At 44.9% G+C, this 17,804-nt stretch overlaps 1 protein-coding gene across 6 annotated transcripts in view; it reads right to left on the bottom strand.

Moving 5' to 3' along the window:
* SYCP2L (synaptonemal complex protein 2 like) overlaps positions 1-17,804 on the bottom strand; it is a 905,846-nt gene that overhangs the window by 39,473 nt on the left and 848,569 nt on the right. For 5 of the 6 annotated variants that reach the window (XM_063923158.1, XM_063923156.1, XM_063923153.1 and 2 more), the window contains 2 exons: positions 8,235-8,305; positions 6,368-6,462 (listed from right to left, as the gene is read on the bottom strand). In XM_063923158.1, the coding sequence (XP_063779228.1) occupies positions 6,368-6,462; positions 8,235-8,305 (166 nt within the window). The remainder of the gene's footprint in view (positions 1-6,367; positions 6,463-8,234; positions 8,306-17,804) is intronic. The other variant, XM_063923155.1, reaches the window with a different exon arrangement.

Genomic DNA, 17,804 nt, shown 5'->3' with positions numbered 1-17,804 from the left:
TAATCTATTATGCTTCGAAAATGTCATGTGCTACAGCAGGACTGGCCGACCTGTGGCTCTCTAGCTGCTGTGAAACATACCCTGCCACAGTTTTAGCATTCCCTAATAGCAAAACTGTGGCTTGGCATGCTGGGACTTGCAGTTTCACAAAAGCTGGAGAGCCACAGGTTAGCCAGGCCCGAGTTACTTGTACAGCCGAGTAAACAAAATAAATAAATAAGATTTTACTTACCGGTAAATCTATTTCTCGTAGTCCGTAGTGGATGCTGGGGACTCCGTAAGGACCATGGGGAATAGACGGGCTCCGCAGGAGACAGGGCACTTTAAGAAAGAATTTGGATTCTGGTGTGTTCTGGCTCCTCCCCCTATGTCCCTCCTCCAGACCTCAGTTAGAGAAACTGTGCCCGGAAGTGCTGACAGTACAAGGAAAGGATTTTGGAATCCAGGGCAAGACTCATACCAGTCACACCAATCACACCGTATAACTTGTGATAAACATACCCAGTTAACAGTATGAACAACAACGGAGCATCAGATCAACCCTGATGCAACCATAACATAACCCTTATTTAAGCAATAACTATATACAAGTATTGCAGAAGAAGTCCGCACTTGGGACGGGCGCCCAGCATCCACTACGGACTACGAGAAATAGATTTACCGGTAAGTAAAATCTTATTTTCTCTAACATCCTAGTGGATGCTGGGGACTCCCTAAGGACCATGGGGATACCAAAGCTCCCAAACGGGCGGGAGAGTGCGGATGACTCTGCAGCACCGAATGAGCAAACACAAGGTCCTCCTCAGCCAGGGTATCAAACTTGTAGAACTTTGCAAAGGTGTTTGAACCCGACCAAGTAGCCGCTCGGCAAGCTGTAATGCCGAGACCCCTTCGGGCAGCCGCCCAAGAAGAGCCCACCTTCCTTGTGGAATGGGCCTTAACTGATTTAGGCAGCGGCAACCCAGCCGCAGAATGAGCCTGCTGAATCAGTTACAGATCCAGCGAGCAATAGTTTGCTTTGAAGCAGGCGCCCCAAGCTTGTTGGAAGCATACAGGATAAACAAAGATTCTGTTTTCCTGACCTTAGCCGTTCTGGCTACATAAACCTTCAAAGCCCCGACTACATCCAGTGACTCGGAATCCTCCAAGTCTGTAGTAGCCACAGGCACCACAATAGGTTGGGTTATATGAAAGGATGAAACCACTTTCGGCAGAAATTGTGGGCGGGTCCGCAATTCTGTTCTATCCGCATGGAAAACCAGATAAGGGCTTTTATGTGACAAAGCCGCCAATTCTGACACACGCCTAAGCATAGCCAAGGCTAATAGCATGACCACCTTCCACGTGAGATATTTTACTTTCACCGTTTTGAGTGGTTCAAACCAGTGTGATTTCAGGAAACTCAACACCACGTTAAGATCCCAAGGTGCCACTGGAGGCACAAAAGGGGGCTGAATATGCAGCACTCCCTTTACAAACGTCTGAACTTCAGGCAGAGAAGCCAGTTCTTTTTGAAAGAAAATGGATAAGGCCGAAATCTGAACCTTAATGGAACCCAATTTAAGGCCCAAAGTCACTCCCGACTGTAGGAAGTGAAGGAAAAGGCCCAGCTGGATTTCTCCGTAGGGGCATTCCTGGCCTCACACAAAGCCACATATTTTCGCCATATACGGTGATAATGTTGAGCCGTCACATCCTTCCTAGCCTCTATTAACGTAGGAATGACCTCATCCGGAATGTCTTTTTCTGCTAGGATCCGGCGTTCAACCGCCATGCCGTCAAACGCAGCCGCGGCAAGTCTTGGAACAGACAGGGCCCCTGTTGCACAAGTCCTGTCCTATAGGCAGAGGCCACGGGTCCTCTGTGAGCATTTCTTGCAGATCTGGATACCAAGTCCTTCTTGGCCAATCCGGAACAATGAGTATTGTTCTCACTCCTCTTTTCCTTATGATTCTCAGCACCTTGGGTATGAGAGGAAGAGGAGGAAATACATAGACCGACGGGAACACCCACGGTGTCACCAGTGCGTCCACAGTTATCGCCTGAGGGTCTCTTGACCTGGCGCAATATCTCTGCAGCTTTTTGTTGAGGCGGGATGCCACCATGTCCACCTGTGGCAGTTCCCACCGACTTGCAATCTGCGTGAAGACTTCTTGATGAAGTCCCCACTCTCCCGGGTGGAGGTCGTGCCTGCTGAGGAAGTCTGCTTCCCAGTTGTCCACTCCAGGAATGAACACTGCTGACAGTGCGCTTACGTGATTCTCCGCCCAGCGAAAAATTCTGGTGGCTTCTACCATCGCCACCCTGCTCCTTGTGCCGCCTTGGCGGTTTACATGAGCCACTGCGGTGATGTTGTCTGACTGAATCAGAACCGGTTGGTCGCGAAGCAGGGACTCCGCTTGACGTAGGGCGTTGTATATGGCCCTTAGTTCCAGGATGTTGATGTGAAGGCAAGTCTCCTGACTTGACCACAGCCCTTGGAAATTTCTTCCCTGTGTGACTGCCCCCCACCCTCAGAGGCTTGCATCCGTGGTCACCAGGATCCAGTCCTGAATGCCGAATCTGCGACCTTCGAGAAGGTGCGCACTCTGCAGCCACCACAGGAGAGACACCCTGGCCTTGGGGGATCGGGTGATTAACCGATGCATCTGAAGATGTGATCTGGACCACTTGTCCAGTAAGTCCCATTGGAAGGTCCTCGCATGGAACCTGCCGAAGGGAATGGCCTCGTATGATGCCACCATCCTTCCCAGGACTCGAGTGCAGTGATGCACTGACACCTGTTTTGGTTTTAATAGATTCCTGACCAGTGTCACGAGCTCCTGAGCTCTCTCTATCGGGAGATAAACCCTTTTCTGGTCTGTGTCTAGGATCATGCCTAAGAGAGGCAGATGAACTGTAGGAAGGAACAAACTGCGACTTTGGAATATATAGAATCCAGCCATGTTGCCGTTACACTTCCAGAGAAAGTGATACGCTGTTCAGCAACTGCTCTCTTGATCTCGCTTTTATGAGGAGATCGTCCAAGTACGTGATAATAGTGACACCTCGCTTCCGCAGGAGCACCATCATTTCCGCCATTACCTTGGTGAATATTCTTGGGGCCGTGGAGAGACCAAACGGCAACGTCTGAAATTGGTAATGACAATCCCGTACCACAATTCTGAGGTACGCCTGATGAGGTGGATAAATGGGGACATGAAGGTATGCATCCTTTATGTCCAGAGTCACCATAAAATCTCCCCCTTTCAGGCTTGCAATGACCGCTCTTAGCGATTCCATCTTGAACTTGAACCTTTTCAGGTATATGTTCAGGGATTTTAAATTCAATATGGGTCTGACCGAACCGTCTGGTTTCGGGACTACAACATGGTCGAATAATAACCCCCTCCTTGTTGAAGGAGGTGAACCTTGACCACCACCTGTTGAAGATACAATTTGTGAATTGCAGTTAACACTGTTTCCCTCTCGTGGGGGGAAGCCGGCAGGGCCATCGGTGAGGGGGCATCTCCACAAAGTCCAGCTTGTATCCCTGAGACACAATATCTATTGCCCAGGGATCTAACAGGGAGTGAACCCACTTGTGGCTGAAATTACGAAGGCGTGCCCCCACCGGGCCTAGCTCCGCCTGCGGAGCCCCAGCGACATGCGGTGGATTTTGTAGAGGCCGGGGAGGACTTCTGTTCCCGGGAACTAGCTGTGTTGTGCAGCTTCTTTCCTCTGCCCCCACCTCTGGCAAGAAAGGACGCACCTCGGACTTTCTTGTTTCTTTGTTCGAAAAGCTGCATTTGATAATGTCGTGCTTTCCTAGGCTGTGCAGGAATATAAGGCAAAATATCAGAATTACCAGCTATAGCTGTGGAGACCAGGTCCGAGAACCCTTCTCCACACAATCCTCAGCCTTCAATATGCCTCTTAAGGGTATCCGTTCACATGGTCGACCATGTTATGGTCGACAATCATTAGGTCGACCACTATTGGTCGACATTGACATGGTCGACATGGACACATGGTCGACACATGAAAATGGTCGACACATGAAAAGGTCGACACATGAAAAGGTCGACATGAGTTTTTTTAACTTTTTTTTCTTTTGGGGAACTTTTCCATACTTTACGATCCACATGGACTACGATTGGAACGGTAAAGTGTGGCGAGCGAAGTGAGTTATGCTAGGGGACGCGGTGCACTAATTGGGGTTCCCAGTCACTTTACGCAAAAAACGACAACAAAAAAAGTAAAAAAACTAATGTCGACCTTTTCATATGTCGACCTCTCACGTGCCGACCATTTCCATGTGTCGACCATGTGTCCATGTCAATGTCGACCAATAGTGGTCGACCTAATGACTGTCGACCATAACATGGTCGACCATTCATACCGGAACCTCTCTTAAGTCGGCATCATGTGTCCATTGCATATTCTACAGGACACGTCAAGCAGAAATCGACATAGCTTTGACTCTAGGAATCAGTAGACTCGTGTCTCTTTGGGCATGTTTATATATATATATATATATATATATATATCTCTTAAGACAGCATCTTTAATATATATATCTCTATATATACATTCTAGGGTCTCAATCTCTGCTGATAAGGTACCTGTCCACGCTGCCACAGCGCTATAAACCCATGCCGACACAATCGCCGGTCTGAGTAGTGTACCAGAATGTGCACGCTATCTGCAGGATCCCTGAGAATAGCTGTTACGTCAGGGCTACCTTTTGGGCAAACGTGACACCTAGAAGATTCCCATCGTATCCTGGCCCTAGTGGGGAAAGGATACTCCCTGAGAATTCTTTGTGGGAAACTGCAGTCTCTTGTTGGAGATTCCCGCTTTTTCCTCATGAGAGGAGGGAAGTTTACCCCAGCTTTCTTCCCCTTAAACATGTGTACCCTTGTGTCAGGGACAGATGAGTCATCAGTGATATGCAAATCATCTTTTATTACAATAATCATATATTGAATACTTTTCTGCCATTTTGGCTGTAACTTTGCATTATCGTAGTCGACACTGGAGTCAGACTCCGTGTCGATATCAGTGTCTATTATTTTGGATAGTGAGCATTGAGAGACTCTGAAGGTCTCTGCGACATAGGGACAGACATGGGTAGATTCCCTGTCTGTTCTCTAATCTTTTGTGCAATAAATTTACCTTAGCACTTAATTACACATATCCAAACAGGTGTCGGCGTTGTCGACGGAGACACCCTCTCACACACATATTTGCTCCATCTCCTCCTTAGGGGTGCCTTTTACCTCAGACATGTCGACACACACGTACCGACACACCACACACTCAGGGAATGCTCATCTGAAGACAATTCCCCCACAAGGCCCTTTGGAGAGACAGAGAGTATGCCAGCACACACCCCAGCGCTATTAACCCAGGAATAACACAGTAACTTAATGTTAACCCAGTAGCTGCTGTTTATATTGATTTTTGCGCCTAATTATGTGCCCCCCCTCTCTTTTTACCCTCTTCTACCGTGTATCTGCAGGGGAGAGGCTGGGAAGCTTCCTCTCAGCGGTGCTGTGGAGAAAAAACATGGCGCTGGTGAGTGCTGAGGAAGAAGCCCCGCCCCCTCGACGGCGGCCTTCTGTCCCGCTTTCATGTACAATTTTTGGCGGGGGCTCATGCATATATACAGTGCCCAACTGTATATATGCCCACTTTTGCCAAGAGGTGCTAATTGCTGCCCAGGGCGCCCCCCCCCTGCGCCCTGCACCCTACAGTGACCGGAGCATGTGGGTGTAGTGTGGGAGCAATGGCGCACAGATGCAGTGCTGTGCGCTACCTCAGTGAAGACTGGAGTCTTCTGCCACCGATTTCGAAGTCTTCTTGCTTCTTTCACCCGGCTTCTGTCTTCCGGCTCTGCGAGGGGGACGGCGGCGCGGCTCCGGGATCGGACGACAAAGGGTGAGATCCTGTGTACGATCCCTCTGGAGCTAATGGTGTCCAGTAGCCTAAGAAGCAGGACCTATCTTCAGAGAGTAGGGCTGCTTCTCTCCCCTCAGTCCCACGATGCAGAGAGTCTGTTGCCAGCAGATCTCCCTGAAAAAAAAAAAAACCTAACAAAATACTTTCTTATAGCAAGCTCAGGAGAGCTCACTAAGTAGCACCCAGCTCGTCCGGACACAGATTCAAACTGAGGTCTGGAGGAGGGACATAGAGGGAGGAGCCAGAACACACCAGAATCCAAATTCTTTCTTAAAGTGCCCTGTCTCCTGCGGAGCCCGTCTATTCCCCATGGTACTTACGGAGTCCCCAGCATCCACTAGGACGTTAGAGAAAAACATATATATTTTTTTTTAAACTCCGCAGTCATACAACTGGGTCAATTCTCTTTATCCTCATTACTTACTTGACCTGTTGTATTTTATCTATCAAATTAGAAACTTCTAATTGTAACATTGACAGCACATTCTGAGTCCGAGCTCCCATTCTTTTATATCTAGACTGAATGTAGAGAAAAATAAAATTAAATCAAACATACAGAATCACTTAAATTAAAGAGAGAAAAGCAAGCTACAGCATGTAAACAGAAAAATAACAGGGGTAAAAAGTGAATCACAGTTATTTTGTGAAAACAGACAGAAATTAGAAATGAGGTATACAGTATGTGTGTATTAAGTAGGAATTACAACTAAAGGTGCATAAACACCGGGCATTTTTGCCCAGCGTGTATGCACAGCGATGATCGCTGACATCACTGGGCTGAAAATCGCTCAGTGCATACACACTGAACGATTTTTCTCCTGCCCAGCGGGGGTGAACGGCTTTCCATAGCAGAACGCTATGGAAAGCCGTCCGTCTGCTGGTAATACCAGCAGATGAACGGCGACTGCCGGCGATGAAGGAACGGGGGGGGGCGTGCATCAGCGCTCATCGCCGTGGCATACACTCTGGGCGGTTTTGAGCTGAAAGTAGCTCAAAATCGCCCAGTGTCTATGGGCCTTAAAAGTGCTTCAAAGTCTTTGTTGATAAAAAAAACAAAACAAATATATATATATTTTGGGTGAACTAAAATACTAAAGGGCCCTACACACTTTTCGATCCGCCGCAGAGCTGCCCAACGGCGGATATGGCGACCCGGCTGCAGGGGGTGCAGTGATGGGTGGAGTGAAGTTTCTTCACTCCCCCCATCACCCGGCTCCATAGCAGTGCAGGCAAATATGGACGAGACCGTCCATATTGGCCTGCATGCACAAGCGGCGGGGCACCAGCGAGTACATAGCTGGTGCCTCCACACTGACAGATATGAACGGTATCTCGTTCATTAATGAACGAGATCGTTCATATCTTTCAGTATTGTGTAGGGCCCATACATACATACACTTTTCTTCGGAGATCGAGAAACTAAGGTGAAGTTTGGAATTTATCTAAAATTTCCAGTAAGTAAGGCCACTGTATGCTATTAATGGTATATCTGCACGAGAGAACAATACGGATGGTGTAGTGGTTAGCATTAGTGCCTCACAGGACTGAGATCATGGGTTTGATTCCCACCATTGTGGAGTTTGTATATTCTCCCCATGCTTGCGTGGGTTTCCTCCAGGTACCAGTTTCCTTCCACATGTCAAAAATATACTGACAGATTAATTGGCTCCAGACAGAAATTAACCCTTGTGTGTGTGTGTGTGCACATGGGCATACTAGATGGGCCACGTCGTTCTTATCTGCCATCATATTCTATGTACCAAGTGCCCGTAACCAACAATAGCCGTAACCTGCATAGGCGGCAATTTGGGATCAATTTCCTTTAGGTAACTATACTAACTCACATACCAAGACAAATGTTAGTAAAAAGGAATTTGTTTAATTTTACCCTGGCTTTCTAGAGTTGATGGGATTAGCACCTTGGAGGTTTCTTGAGCTTATTGCAACCACTACATCAAAGGTTCTCAAATGCGGTCCTCAAGGCACTACAATGGTCCAGGTTTTAAGTCGATCCATGCTTGAGGACCGCATTTTAGAACCTCTGCACTACACTGAACCCGTTATTTCTCTTGCATGGAACAATATATTCTGCATTACATCTATGGTTCCTGTAGATTGAACCAAACCTGCTAGGCAGGATATAGTTATTCGCTCAGGTTTCTTTCGTTACCATTACAAAGATGTTCCTTAACCAATATACAGGTGCAGAACATATATAATTAAATGAAAATCAAATGCCACTTACATAATTGAAACATATTGCAAATCAACAATTAAATAAATCTGATTACCATAATTTTATTTTTAAGGTCTCCAGTGAGGCTTCCAAAAGGTGAATGAGAATCCTCTTCACTCATTTCTTCTGAAGGAAAAAAAAAATCATGTTAACATCCAAACAAAATACATGGGTAGATAACCGAAAACACCAAACTAATTTAGCAGCGTAATACTGTAAGTACGCTATGGGGTCAATCCAATTAGGTGCAAATTGTTTCATGAAACTCACAACTGGGGTTTGGAAATTGACAGCCATATGTGATGTGAGAGAAGTGCATGAAAAAGTGGGGTGACCTTCCTGGACCCCACAAAAAAGCCAAATATCCCAATATTTTAACCTTAAAATAAGGCTTTTCCCTGTCATCTCTCACCCTCAGTCAGGTGTAAATGGAAAAATATGCAGATTTACTCTGCCTGGTTCATTGCAAGTTTCTAAAAGGATTGCAAAATGTGAATTTGCAGAGAAAACGACAAATCGCACCTAACAGGAGTGAGCCAGATATGTCCATCATGGTCATCACGATACATAAAGAAATCTCACTGTAATGATAGTAATAAGGTGAATTATGCTACTGGAATTGTTACATAATTTGTATTAGTTATTCAGAACCCCCATTATCTCATGCATCCTGATGGCTGGAGAGCTGCAGAGAAGGTCTAACTGCATTTAGCACTCATAATAAAGCAGTCTGTTCATAAGATGAGCAATTTTATGACGTATGGGTGTCCCAGTATTATTACAAAGTTATAGGAATTACAGTGGGGATCGAAAGTTTGGGCACCCCAGGCAAAAATTCATTTCAATGTGCAAAAAGAAGCCAAGGAAAGATGGAAAAATCTCCAAAAGGCATCAAATTACAGATTAGACATTCTTATAACATGTCAAAAAAAGTTTGATTTTATTTCCATCATTTACACTTTTAAAAGAACAGAAAACAAAAAATGGCGCCTGCAAAAGTTTGGGCACCCTGCAGAGTTAATACCTTGTACTGCCCCCTTTGGCAAATATCACAGCTTGTAAATGCTTTTTGTAGCCAGCCAAGAGTCTTTCAATTCTTGTTTGAGGTATCTTCACCCATTCTTCCTTACAAAAGTCTTCCAGTTCTTTGAGATTCCTGGGCTGTCTGTACGCACAGCTCTTTTAAGGTCTATCCATAGATTTTCAATTATGTTGAGGTCAGGAGATTGTGAAGGCCATGACAAAGCCTTCAGTTTACGCCTCTTGATGTAATCCACCGTGGATTTTGAGGTGTGTTTAGGATCATTATCCATTTGTAGAAGCCAGTCTCTCTTTAACTTCAGCTTTTTCACAGATGGCATCAAGTTAGTGTCCAAAATTTGCTGGAATCTTATTGAATCCATTTTTCCTTCTACTCGTGAAATGTTCCCTGTGCCACTGGCTGCAATACAACCCCAAAGCATGATTGATCCACCCCCATGCTTAACAGTTGGACAGAGGTTCTTTTCATTAAATTCTGTGCCCTTCCTTCTCCAAACGTACCTTTGCTCATTCCGGCCAAAAAGTTCTATTTTAACCTCATCGGTCCACAGAACTTTATTCCAAAATGCATCAGGCTTGTCTATATGTTCATTTGCAAACTTCAAACGCTGATTTTTTTGGTGAGGACGTAGAAGAGGTTTTCTACTGATGACTCTTCCATGAAGACCATATTTGTACAAGTATCTCTTTATAGTGGAATAGTGTACCACAACTCCAGTGTCTGCCAGATCTTCCTGGAGGGATCGTGCAGTCAAACGTGGATTTTGACTTGCTTTTCTCACAATCCTGCGAGCTGTTCTGTCTGATATTTTTCTTGGTCTTCCAGATCTTGCTTTAACTTCCACTGTTCCTAATGACTGCCATTTCTTAATTACATTCCGAACAGAGGATATGGGCATCTGATAATGCTTTGCTATCTTCTTATAGCCTTCTCCTGCTTTGTGAGCGTCAACTATTCTCAGTTTCAGTGTTCTACACAACTGCTTAGAGGAACCCATGGTGCTGATTGTTGGAGCAAGGTCAGATGAGTCTGGGCTTTTAAAACCTTTGAGATTGATATCACCTGGTCTTTCCAGATGATGATTAAGAACAATCCATGACACTGCCAGGTCTCAGCTGTCCAAAGGGGGCAGTACAAGGTATTAACTCTGCAGGGTGCCCAAACTTTTGCAGATGTCATTTTTTGTTTTCTGTTCTTTTAAAAGTGTAAATGCTGGAAATAAAATCAATTTTTTTTGACATGTTATAAGAATGTCTAATCTGTAATTTGATGCCTTTTGGAGATTTTTCCATCTTTCCTTGGCTTCTTTTTGCACATTTAAATGAATTTTTGCCTGGGGTGCCCAAACTTTCAATCCCCACTGTACATGCCCTAAAGTGCCAACTGGCAAACTGAAGTAGCAAAACTAGGGATGAAGTGGACATTATATCCTGCTATGGTTATTTAGTTAAGACACCTTATGTGGCCGAGAGCTCAGAGGCCCATATCAGCCACCTACCCTCAGAAGTGTCCACTACGTGCCAGTAGAAGAATTATGTTATAGCCAAGAATATCCTGCAGAAGCACATGGCTGACATCTCCTGATGGTGCCTCAGTGGTTTTTCTATAATTGTTTCTTAACTTAAAGCCATGTTGTGGCCAAAAGTTGCTAGTCTGCCCCAACTTCCAAAAACCCCTGAAGGGTTTATACCTATTTTGAAACCGGATATCCATAACATAGGCTGCCTCATATAAACATTTCACACACAAATCCCGGGTCAGAGATGGTTTAATGAACGTGGGCTTAACCTGTGTTTCATCTATTCATACACCTTTCACACCAAGGCAAGCACTTATGCAAACACAGGTTGTGCGTTGGTGTGAATGGTTCATCCCAGATAATGTGTCCTGGGTCCACATCTATGGTCATGACCAAGGCTTTCCCAGGGTCCTTGTCTCTGTGTGAAAGGGGTATTAGAAATATAATTCATCCCTTTAATATGCAGATCTTAAATGACCATACAAATCAGTGACTACAGCAGTCACAGGCTGATGCAACGAGCAGAAAACGGATTGCACGGTTACCTTTTCCTTCATGCTGTGTACTAGCTACAAGGCCTATTTATATAGTTTATGGCTCAATGATTATCCATTTATAAATTGCCTGCTGGTGTGCAAGATTTGTCATTTACACAGATCAATGATCACAATTCTTTTAAAGAATATCTTCGGTGCAGTCACTGTGTGTGGTTGAACATAGAACATAGCCTTGTACACAGCTTACAATGCTTTCTATTTTACTAGATGTGGCTACTACTATGAAGGATAGAATATAGGTACTGTAGTCCTGAAAAACTGACCATGCATAAACCTTCAGCAACTGAATTCCCAAGAAGTCACTACATATGTAGAAGAGGCTAATTGGGCCATTATTAAATTAAACAAACCACCAACAATCGCCTATTAAATACACTTTCCTTTTCTATTTCATTGCTTCTCTCATGCATAACTGTATACAATGGAGAAGAGAACTCAAAATAAGACTTCATTACATAAACATGTTTCTTTGGCTGAACCGGATTTTTTACTTTCTGTCTAATTCCATTAGTTACTGAAAAAACAAGTCTACTGGAAGACTTAAGCCGAATGGCTTCTGCATTACGTTAACAGTAATTATTAAGAAATGTCTTTCTCCAGGACCTGTGGCTGTTCCCTGCAGTGAGTGAATGGTCCGGCTCGTGGCAACATTTTCTCCCTCTCACCACCGACAGCCTGCTCCGGGACCCTCTCCCTGTTGCTGACTCCAGTCCTCCCCGGAGTTGTTCCTACGGCAAAGATGTTTTATTCTCCCCACATACGGGTCACTGCTACTCCACTACTGCCGCATCTGGGGCCTGAACCTCCACAGTGGTGCAAACGGTGCCAGCCCCCAGTATGCCCCACTACTAGCTGTTGCTGGGATCCATCTGCTGTCACTGGGGATTGCGTCTCATTCCCTCCCCGGCACCTCAACTTGAGTCTGCCTGCTGCACCTGGCACTCCCAGCAATGCGCCCAGCCAGTCCTCAGTGTACTTTTGGTTCTCGGGGACACTAGTGCCTCCTTGATCTGGCTCCAGTTATTCCATGCACCTCTGTGGATACCCTCTGACACTTCGTGAATAGACTCCTGTGCTCTGCTATATATGCCACTGTTGTAACACCTAGGCTGCATCTCTGCCTCTTGTGCTGGATTCTGTGGATTTTTTCTGCTTCAACAGCTGCAGATGGCCTCAGAACACTATTTACAATAGCTTGGGCATTTCACATTAGCCCTACTGCTGATTCCTGTACTGCCCATATTACCTTCAATGCCTGTATTTACATGCGGTCTCCCTGATAACACTCATTGCAGCTATACACTATTTGCTCTGCATTTCTAGTGCTGGCTACCAACCCAACTCATCAGCTGTTCATAGCCCACCTGGTCTGGGCCCATTGTGTCCCTGGCCCTCATTAGACTGCCTCCAGATTTCTAGATTAACACCCACACTGACAACCTCTGGAAGTTTCCGTCACATTTTGGGACTTGCACTTTGTTCCTACAGGCCTCACATTCTGCTCAGCATTTCCTTAGGCGTCCCCTCTCCCACACAATCCCTGCTCTAGGTCCTCCTTCTACAGACTACTCCAGCTGCTCTTGCAGGGCCCCCCTATTCCGCACTTCACACTGATGATTCCGGCATGAACAAACTGACCTCTCCCCCTTCACTGCTATCTGGCACAAGAGTTTCTCGCCTTAACTCCATCCTTCTACCACCTACAATGCCTAAAGGGAAGAAGCCAGCTGGAGGAACTCCCCTCATATCACGAAACACAAGCAACTGGCTGACCGTAAGGCTGTCCATGCCTGCTCCAGCTCCTGCCCCTCAAACTCAGAATCAAATGAGGATGGCACCACCCATATTACTCGCAGTGATGTCTTTATTTTATTTAAAGAACGTAAAATGTCAAAGTCTGTTCAAGCCCTCCTTTCTATGCAAGCCGACATTTTCACAAATGGCACTAGAACTGACCAACTGGAATGCAATATTGAGGACATGGTCACTTTCCAGCAGTCTTATGACGATGACTTCATGCAACTGCTCCAAGACATTGCTCGGCTACAATAGGGTCAGGAGGTCCAAGACAACAGAACCTGACGCAACAATTTACACATCAGAGGCATCCCTAAAGATGTTGAGCTCCCCACCTCGAGCTCTACCTCAAACAGCTCTTCATGCAGCTCTCTCTCACCACTCCAGAAGACCACTTACTACTTGATCGGTCTTTCTGCGCACTGAAACCGTGCCCTTAGAATCACTCCCAACCTTGTGATTGTATTCAACGTATGCACTATTACAAGGCCAAGAAAGCTATAATTAGAGGCCTGAAAGCTTTGCTCAGTCATCTTTAAGGATACTACTCTCCAGATCTTTCAAGATGTCTCTCATTTAACCCTGGCTAAATGTAGGGACTTCAAACTGCTCACTACTCTACTTCATCATGCTACATGTGGCCAGCTCCCTTTCCGTAGTTCAATATCTCCTCTCTGTACTGGGCCTCTCTGGAGATCTTGTCCCTTCGACATATGCCACTCTTCACCAAATGCCTCAGAAGACTATGTCCTGATGCCCCCTCCAACAGAATGGTATACTGTCCCTAGAATCTCCAGGTTGTGTATGCCTGCCTCTGTTACAAGAGGACTCATGTAGAGATAATGTTTCATTTTCACTTTTCAGTCTTGAAGGGGCCCTTCATCTTGAGGATATATACTACTTATGTTATTGTCTTGCTGCTCGCTCGCGGACCTCATTTACCCCTCCCTTGGCCTCTTTTTCACTTTCTTCCTACTCATCCTACATATGGGGGTGAATCCGACGGTGAACCAGCGAGATTAAGTTAGATGGTTTTCTGTATTCATGTGCATTCCTATATCTCTCTATAACATGATTGCTATCGGATTATTGCCATGTACTATTTGTGTTTGGACTCTCAAATGTATTGACGCTTCTCTCCTCAAGCTACACACTTCACTGTACACATAGTACACATGTACAAATAGTATTTCCTAGTCCAAGTTCCCTTAATTTGATGATCAGTCTCCTGTGAGGCACTGTATCGAAGGCTTTTGCAAAATCTAAAAAGACCCCATCCACTGCTTTACCCTGGTTGAGATTATCGCTCACTTCCTCGTAGAAGCTAATTAAGTTAGTTTGACAAGATCTGTCCCTCACAAACCCATGTGGACTATTGCTAATAAACTCAAGTATAAGGGTTTTGCTAGCTGAGCCCTAAGCTCCATAATAACCCTCGGGTGAAAGCCATCTGGGTCCAGTGATTTACAAATCTTTGTGTTGCTTAGTCTCTCAAGGACTAATTCCTCACTTAAGTATCTAGCCACGAATCATTATTGTCACTGTCGTTATGCACACTGTCACCGTCTGTTCCTCCCTGGTGAATACTGATGAATTTTTTTTTTTAAGCTGTTAACCTTTTGCATTCCATGTAATACCTCCTCCCCTCCAATTGATTTAAATGTGTAATACTGGAATACCTCCTCCCCTCCAATTGATTTCAATTCTTTGAAAGCACACCTCTTATTAGCCCTTTCTTTTCTGACCTCCTCATTAAGCCACATCGGTTTGTGTTTAGTACTCCTGCGTTTATTGCCCATGGGAATTAATTTGTGAATATTGCTAGTATCAAGTAACCCTTTTAAAGCATCCCACATTTCCGAAGTGTCCTTACCCTGAAAACAAAACTTCCCAGTCAATGTTGTTTAGTGCCTGCCTCAGCATACTGAAGCTGATTTTAGCTTTTCTAAAGTTTATTGTTTTGGTTGATCCCTTATAGCTTTGTTTCCTGAAACTAATGTCGAATGAGATCATATAGTGGTCACTGTTTCCCAAGGTATCCCCAACTGTAATGTTTGATATAATGTCCACATTATTGGTAATAACTAGGTCCAGAATATTATTTCCTCTGGTTGGGTCCTCAACTAATTGAGATAAGTACTAATCCTTTTTTGTGTTTAGAAACCTGTTGCTCCTAGCTTTTACACACGAATCGTTACTCCAATTTATATCAGGATAGTTGAAATCCCCTATCACTAGGATGTCCCCCAATCCTGCAGCTTTTTCAATTTGCTGCCAGAGTTGTTCCTCGTCATGTACGCTAATATCCAGTTGTTTGTAGCACGTGCCAATGACTAGTTTTTTTTGCTTCAATGCCCCCGTTTGCGATCACAACCCATAGCAATTCCACGTTATCTCCAGTCCCCTCATAAAAAAAACATCTATTATGCTTGGCTTTAGAGATGGATTTACATACCCCTCCTCCCCTTTTGAAAGCCCTCTCTCCTGAAAAGTTAATACCCCTCCAAATTTGCAACCCAGTCGCGGGAGTCGTCCATTCCATTCAACCTACAGTACACTTATTGTATACAATTGCAATCATCCTACCTGCAGAAATGGCTCACTTGTATTGCTCACTGTACTTGTTTATCTTTATCTACTTCTATGGGCTCTCTAATAACAATTAGAAAAAATAAAGGCAAATACAGAGCTACTGATATTTGCCCTAGGTGACTTTTTTATTCACATGAAAATTAAACAATTGTGTGCAATTTTGATACGTTTAAGTCTGAAAAGTTACATGGAAAACTGGCGCAGATGTATTAAGCCTTTACAAGAGATAAAGTGGAGACGGTTAAAGAGTGATAAATAACTAACCAATCAGCTCCTAACTTTTCAAACACAGGCTGTGTTTGAAAAATTACAGTTAGGAGCTGCTTGTCTGGTCGTTTAGCACTCTATACGTCTCCACTTTATATCTTGTTAAAGCTTAATACATCTGGGCCACTGTACAGTACGCAGTTTTCTGGTCAGATTATTAAAATAAAATAAAAATTGAATAGTACGTTTTTTCTTTTCTGAAATGATACCTCATTCTCACTAATGTTTAGCAAAGCATGTCAAAGTACTCAAAGCTTGGAGACTACTATTGGGGGAGATGTACTAAGCCTTGGAGATAAAGAAAGTGGAGAAAGATAAAGTAGCAGCTAATCAGCTCTTAACAGCAATGTTACAGTCTGTGTTTGAAAAATGTCAGAATTTGATTGCCTGGTACTTTCTCTCTTTCCAACGCTTAGTACATCTGACCGTGTCACATTTTTTAACTCAAGAGGCCATATCATATTTTTTTGCTTTTTCACAGAGTAGGTGATATGTACCAAACCTTAGGAGAAGTTTACCTATCATTTATCTGGTAGAGACTATAAAATTACAATTCTAAGCTGATTGGTTGCTAGGGCAACTTCTCCACTTTATCTCTCTAAAAAGTTTTATACATCTGCCCCAGTATCGGCTTAGATTGAGTTACATAAACTGGAACATAATAGAAATGGGATGATGGACACTTGACGACTGTGAAGTAACTTGCGCACTCGTTGCTGTAGTGCAGAAATCTTGTCTGCTGGCAGGAAAATACTCTGAACATGAGAATTCAGGAGAGCTCCCAGATGTAACACCCTTTGAGAAGGCGTAAAGGGATGACCTTTTTCCAGTTGATTAGCCAGCCGTGTGTTTGGAGGAAGGTAATGATCAGCTGAAGATGGTGGTGAAAGACCTCCGGAGAGTGTTCGACAATCAGTAGGGCGTCCAGGTATGGGACTCTTCTGACACCCTGACTATGCAGCTGTGCAGCCATAACAGCCATGATTTTGGTAAAGACCCTAGGAGCAGCAGAAAGACCAAAGTGCAGTGCCTGAAACTGGAAATGCTGCTGGAGGACATCAAACCGTAAGAACCGCTGATGAGAGGGTGCTATAGGTACATGCAGGGAAGCCTTGTGAATGTCCAGAGACACCATAAAGTCGCAAGGCTCCAAAGCTAGGACAATACAGCTGAGGTTTTCTATACGAAACCTGGGCACTCTGATAAACCTGCGATTTGAGATTGAGGATAGTCCGATGATACGCATTGGGTTTATGAACTAAGAGAAGGGTAGAGGGACTGGAATTACTACTCCTGAGTGCAGCAGGGACTAAAAGGCCTTCTGGAGGAGCAAGGGTTTGCTCGGGTCTGATGGGAGGCCTGTGTAAAAGAATTGCTGAGGGAGGCATCCCACGGAAAGAGAGCGCGTACCCTTAAGTGACCACTTCTTGCACCCAGGCGTTATAGATGGTATGAAGCAAAGCCTGTGTGATCTGAAGAAGCTGGCTTCCCACCCTGGGATCCCACAGGAGGAGGTCTGAACAGTCAGGCTGAGGGCTTAACTTCAGACTTGGGAGGTGGACGTCTGGCAGCCCAGGCCTGTTTGGCCATGGGTTTGGAGTTCTTTGTGGAAGCAGACTGCCGAGGGAAGGACAGTCTTTTAGCCTTGCCTTGGGGCGAAAAGAGTGAAAGGAAGATGCCCAAGACCTCGGGTAGATGCAGGAAAGCAGTTTTGGACGCTGCCAGAGAAGCCACAAGTTTGTCCAATTCTGCGCAAAACACAATTTCTCCAGTGTAAGGCAGTAATTCCAGGGCCCTCTTGGAGTCCGTGTCAGAGTTCCATGAGCATAGTCAGAGGATGTGGCAGGCTAA

Source organism: Pseudophryne corroboree, chromosome 5, assembly GCF_028390025.1.
Source record: "Pseudophryne corroboree isolate aPseCor3 chromosome 5, aPseCor3.hap2, whole genome shotgun sequence".
In the NCBI taxonomy this organism is placed as follows: domain Eukaryota; kingdom Metazoa; phylum Chordata; class Amphibia; order Anura; family Myobatrachidae; genus Pseudophryne; species Pseudophryne corroboree.
This window is presented reverse-complemented; position numbering and strand designations above follow the sequence as displayed.